Source organism: Acinonyx jubatus, chromosome B4, assembly GCF_027475565.1.
Source record: "Acinonyx jubatus isolate Ajub_Pintada_27869175 chromosome B4, VMU_Ajub_asm_v1.0, whole genome shotgun sequence".
Lineage (NCBI taxonomy): Eukaryota > Metazoa > Chordata > Mammalia > Carnivora > Felidae > Acinonyx > Acinonyx jubatus.
The window spans coordinates 123,958,217-123,964,216 of record NC_069387.1 but is presented as its reverse complement, the minus strand read 5'-3'; the positions used below and the strand labels follow the sequence as shown (position 1 = coordinate 123,964,216).

Sequence of the window (6,000 nt, the reverse complement as noted above, 5' to 3'; positions counted from 1 at the left end):
AGAAGTTTATTAGTATTTAAAGCACTGCACTTCAAGTATCTTTACACCCACAGATCATTAAAGCATAATGAACTAAGGACCAGGGGACCTCTTAATGATGCTGGTATTGAAGAATAATATTCCCTGTAAGGGCTGAAAGGCTCCTGTCGTTTGCTGACGCTAGCCATTGTGCAAACTTAAGACAAATCCTTGTATGTAGAACTGGTCCCTTACAGACCTCAACTAGGCTGTAGATACTAAATCATTCAAGGACCGGATGTGTGGCCTATCCAAATTTTAATGATTGCTTTATGACAAGACGATGGGAGAAGTGGATAAGAACAACCAGATAAGACCACTTAGTTTTGTTTTGCCTATTTACATCCTGAGTATTCAGAATGCTATCTCTCTCTCTCTCTCTCTCTCTCTCTGTCTCTCTCTCTCTCTCTCTCTCTCACACACACACACACACACACACACACACACAGAAGTCGTGTCAAATGCAGAATGAAAATGAAGAAAGCAGGTCATTTCAATACTTTTTATTTGAGTGTGAAACCATTCATATCTTGCACAACTGTACAGAAAAAAACTATTTCCATTTTAGCTGTAGACATGATTATCACACTGAGTGGTGTGATCAAAGATTTTATTTACAGAACAACTGCTGAAACATCCGATGTCATATCTCCATTTATTTCTTACCCATAGGGTAATAGGTCCACCATAATTGCTTGGTGCATTTTATAATACAGAAAGAAAACCTATGTTAATCTCTAACAAACCTCACAAATTGCTACCAATCTGACAGAAAAATGCCTACGAAAAAAGTTTCCGAAAGTACAATACATTTTTATTTCCACACATACACAGTATAGTATAGGCTCAAAGGCACAGCTTTGAAAAAAATTTTTTTCTATCAAAGTGTCGGAAATTATTACGGTCTTATGAAGGAACCACGAAAGTCATTTTCACGCTTGGTGCTTGGTAAGTTAATGTTTGGTCCATCTGGTTTCACAGAGTTAATACAGCAGAGCTGAGTGTGATACTCAATACCATACATCCACATTCTCACAGAATTTTAAAAGCCCCTCTCCTGCCTTTTGCTGACACTAGCCATTGTGCAAACTTAGGACAAATACTTGTATGTAGAAGAACCGGTCCCCTACAAACCTCAATCAACTTAAGGCATACAGAACAGGCCTCTTCCTTCCCTCTAGACAGTGCTTACATTCCAAGACAATGCAGGTACTGTGAATAACATGAGTGTAGTAACAGGGGATCTAGAATCTTCCAGACACCAGCATTTAGCCCCGGTGTTCCAGGAAGCAGTGACGGCACCACCAGGAAGAAGGGATGCGTAGAACATACCTGAGGGCTGTTCGTTGTGTTGTATAGTATGACGACAGATGGCAAGGTGAATGCTCTTGGTAAATTATGTGCCCATCCAAGAACACAAACCAGACTCTGTCTCTAGTATCCATCAAGACTAATGAGCTTTTGTCAACAGGAAAATAAGTAGCTTACAGGGAGTGTTTGCCAACACAAAGCAAAGTCGTGGAACAGAGGGAAAAGGCACAGATTGGCCTGCCCAAAATAGTGCTCTATAGAAACAGTCAAGTCTGGCTTGGCTACAGGAACCCAATCTCACTGACTTTTAGTGAGTCCTGTTTCTGAACTAAAGTTTATTCATCCCACACTGAATCCCAGACTCACATTCATTAGGAAAATGGACACTTAGGAATAGTCCACGAGTTATGATGTGTAGAGATAAAGTCTTCTGGGGGTGGGTTGTTGGGTTTATTATTAATAATTATTATTAATATTAAATATGGATTCCTGTGATAGCAGTCATTTAGCCCATCCTGTGGAGGCCTCTCCGTTGATGTAAGCAAAGCCAGGAAAGTGTTGCATGTGCTCGTACTCAGAATTCCTGCGCGTGGTCAGGGGTGTATACATGTCACTAGAGTTTCCGTACCTTGTGGAATGCACAGACGGGCTTGTGTAGCACGTGTTGGCTGTGGGCACCTCTGGCCATCGGGGGGTGACTGGGGTAGGATGCAGTCTGGGAGTACTGCTCATCAAACAGGGTTCCATCCGGGAAGTGGGGCTATTGAAAGGGTACTTGTTGAGGGGAAAGAAATTCCACAAAGTTAAAATTAGCTTGGAAGTTGCATATACACAATATGGGTCATATTTACAAGTTAAGTTAAATTTCTTAAGATGCTATTAATGGAAGTTGATAGGAAGTAATCAGTGAACTCCTGAAGGATGGAACCTTGGTCTAGGAAGTAACCAACAGGAAAAAGGCAAAGGACTTCAAATCGAGAGTAGGGCTGGTGTTCCCTCAAGTAGTAATATTGATTTTGTGCTCTTAATGTGGAATATTTGGGGAAGTCAAATCCAAAAGAAGGAACAGCCCCACTGGGAATACAGGGGGGGGGGGAGGGAGATAGGGAGGGAGGAAGGGGGAGAGAGGGAGAGGGAGAGGGGGAGAGAGAGAGAGAGAGAGAGAGAGAGAGAGAGAGAGAGAGAGAGAAACAAGTAACAGCATGTCCAAATAGATATGGATGTATGGTTGTGAATTTTACCATTAGTTATGGAGATGTGCTAGGTCCCACTCCATCAACCCAAGAGAACAACACTACCAAGTAAACCACAGTGACATTATTAAAAATAGCATTTTACAGTTGAATTCAATTATGAACTGCAGCCTAAAAGCAGGCATTTGAAGAGGAAGCAAGCCAACAGCTTCAAAGGTTATTATTAGTGCCTATCATTTAGAGAACATCTCTCTTTTGGGTTCACATTCACTGAAGTTCTGAAAGATGCACAAGTAGGAAATGGTAAATTGTTGGGCTTGGTGCGAATGTGGAGGAAGGAGTCCAGATAAGCCAATTGAGAGGGGATGGGAGGGGTGCTTTTGTATAGGACAGAGGAGGGGAAGCAGTTCTAGAAAGAATTAGGAATAAGAGAAGTGCCTCTGAAGTGCTTCTTCTTCTACATTCTTCTCTGTTTCCAAGACAGCTATGCAAATAAGCCCCTTTTAGTGCAATCACAGGGGAGGAAGGGGAGGAGCTCTGGGCTCTCTTTGAGAGCTCCCGGTTTGCCAGCCAGGCCAGTCGGCACAAAGATTTCCTCGCGGGGCTACGTTAGGGCCACCCCAACCAGGACAGGAGCCAGTCAACAAGGATGGCAAGGGCAGCGAGTAGGGGAGAGAGTGTGTGTGAATGTATGAATTCTTCTGCTCCCCATCTGTCTTCCCTGACAGTTGGAGAGTGGAGCCCCGAGGGATTAGGTGGGAAGCTGCCTCCTGTGAGGGAGACAGACAGGCTGAAGCCTAGACAGCTGAGAGAAGGGGTGATGACAACAATGGCTGTTCCCCATAGTCGAGGGGGCCAAAGGGAACCATTCTGCCTTTGACTAGGCGCCCGAAGGAAGCAGGGGAAGGCTGTTAGGCCCAAAGCAGGCAAAGAGAAACAGGTATTCATAGGTCAAGAAAGAGGGCTCCAACTTCTAGTAGCCAGGACTCTCTCTTACACGGGACGGCATGCCTTACACAGAAACGGCAGCCACTTCACAGTGAAAAGAACAGGTAGGAAGGAGGGAGAGAAGCGTGCAGGTGGTGTCTGGGAACTCAAGGGAGAAGGTACCCAGGGTGGTTGCCAAGGAGACTGTGGACAGCATACCAAGGCTTTCATATCCCCAAATCCGATCAAAGATGCTTAAGTGCATCCACGTGCCCATTATGGGAATCTACAGAATGCTGTTCGTATGGCAGCCATGGTGAACCCTCAGGCCTGAGACCATCGTAGGATTTGGCCCTGTCCAAGAAAACCAGATCCCAGGTATCAAACAGCTAACATTGAGAAATGTTATTATAAGACAGTCTCTAATGTTTTTCCAAAAGATTGCTCCCCCTCCTGATATACTCTCAGGTAAGCTCCCTGCACACGTCCCCTCGCCTCATAGTGCTCTCCCTGGCACAGAGGCCTCCTCTCCCATCCTCTGGCGGGCCAAGAAGGTTCCCCTCTCAGAGAATTTGTCCTACCTGTTCCCTCTGCCTAGAACACTTGTTTCCCACCCCTACCCCCACGCTCCTTGCACGCCTGCCTTTTCATCCTTCTTCAGGTCTCCGCTCAAATGTCACCTCCTCAGAGACTTTTCTGGACATCCTATCTCAAGAAGCTAAATGCTCCACCCTCTGCTCTCCGGTCAGGAGCTCACCATCCTGCTTGTTAGCTGTCCGTTTCCACTGGCTTCTATTCATAAGCTCCTGGCATGGCTTTGCCATGTTCACTACCATGTTCCCTGATATCTGGAATGATGCCTGGCATGCCAGTCACTATCTGGTGACTGAACCCCAGGGTGTCACCCCTAGACAGAAGCTTAGCGATCATATAATTCAACCTTGTGAATCTACATAAGAAAACCAGGACTCGTGAGGTGAAGCATCCTCACTGCCCACAGTCACTGCAGGCTAGCACAAAGACTGGCATAAAACCCAGTGCTGGGGTAGCATTTCCCCCCACATCGCTCTGATGCAAACTGGGCATAACCTGCCACCGCAGAATCACACAAGAGAGGAAGACACCCTATTATACTTTAATGTCTTTGTTTCTCTTTCTTTAAGCTCCCTCCTCCCCTACACAGCACAGGGTCTTACAGGCCCTGACCAGGCCTCATCTCGCTGGTGTGGACAGAGCCTCACTTGCCTTGGCCAGTGTAGGTAAAAATGTCACAGTAGGGACTTGGAGCCTCTTCCTCATAGAACCCCAGAGAGTGTGGCTTTTGTGCCTAATCGAGGACCCTAGATGCAGCTGTGCCCAGGGGTTGTGTCACAGACTCAAAAGAGTAATTGCCTGGAAATGAGACTGGCTCAAAATATCCCTAATGGGACAATAAAATCCTGTTACCACAGAATCCAGCATGGAAAAATCTGTCCCGTTAGGTCAGCTAATTGCAAATGAGTCAGTGACTCGTTTTCCCTGTGGTGAAGAGACCATTGAAAGACGAGAGGCTGAAGTGCCCGCTGCCTCAGCCTAGTGATTAACGCCACCAATGAAGCTTCTATTTAGCATGGTGAGAGCGGCTGAGGCTGGCCTGTGGCACCAGCCTCACCTTTCACACTTTACATCCGGTTTCATGCAGGGTGCTTAAGCATGCTGGGCACAAACTCTGGGGTCCAGGGAGCTCTGCACAGAATAAAGGCGCTTTTTGTTGAGGGCCCATAACAGGAAGTTACCATTTTCTGGGTTAAATCACATGCTGTTGCTACTGATGTTAAACTGGAGAGAAGTCCCCAGTTCCCACCCTTCAAAGAGGTGTGTGAGGGGGTACTTGTGGGCACACGTGTGTGTGTGTGTGTGTGTGTCTGTGTCTGTGTGTGTGCGCGTGCGCATGAGTAGTCAAAGGTTCTGTCAGATGGCCATCTCAGCTGTGATGGACTCTGGGCCTCTCTAGAATCATGAGGAAGTTCTATTTTGAGAAACAACTCCCCACACCAAGGCTGACTCTCCTGCACTTGGAGAGGGGAAGAATAAGCCCTTTATCCCTGACCCTCACCAAACGGACTGCTACTTGAGCAAGGGGTGAAAGGTGGCCCAGTCAGGAGCGCAAACTGTTTTCCTATGAAAGGCGGCTCTCACACCGCACCCAAGTTCTGCCAGTGGGCCTGCCCCCAGGCAGGCTTCCTCTTAGCCTCTTCTGTAAGAGGATATAGCTCCCCCCAAATATTCGCCGGACAGTTCACATCCATTGAGCTTTTAGGGGTTGGACTGAGTTAATGCACATGAAACTCTTAGAATTCCCACATATAGTAAGTTTTCAAAATGTGTTAGCTATTACTAATATTCTTCTTCTTTGCTTCATAGGATCATGGTCCATTAATAACAGGAAGAGCCTTAGCGGCCGACCATCTCGTCCTACCTCTCATTTCACAGATGAGGAAACTGAAGTCAAGAGAGGGGGAAATGATCTGCTTGAGGGCACACAGCAGCTTAGTACCAGAGCAAGGATCCA

General features: G+C 46.4%; 1 protein-coding gene across 5 annotated transcripts in view; it reads right to left on the bottom strand.

Moving 5' to 3' along the window:
- Window positions 1–506: 506 nt before the first annotated feature.
- The window catches only part of RFX4 (regulatory factor X4), a 162,280-nt gene continuing 156,786 nt past the window's right edge, over window positions 507–6,000 (bottom strand). For all 5 annotated transcript variants that reach the window (XM_027070926.2, XM_053226685.1, XM_053226684.1 and 2 more), the window contains one exon: window positions 507–2,103. In XM_027070926.2, coding sequence (XP_026926727.1) covers window positions 1,831–2,103 — 273 coding nt within the window. In that variant the 3' untranslated portion in view covers window positions 507–1,830. The remainder of the gene's footprint in view (window positions 2,104–6,000) is intronic.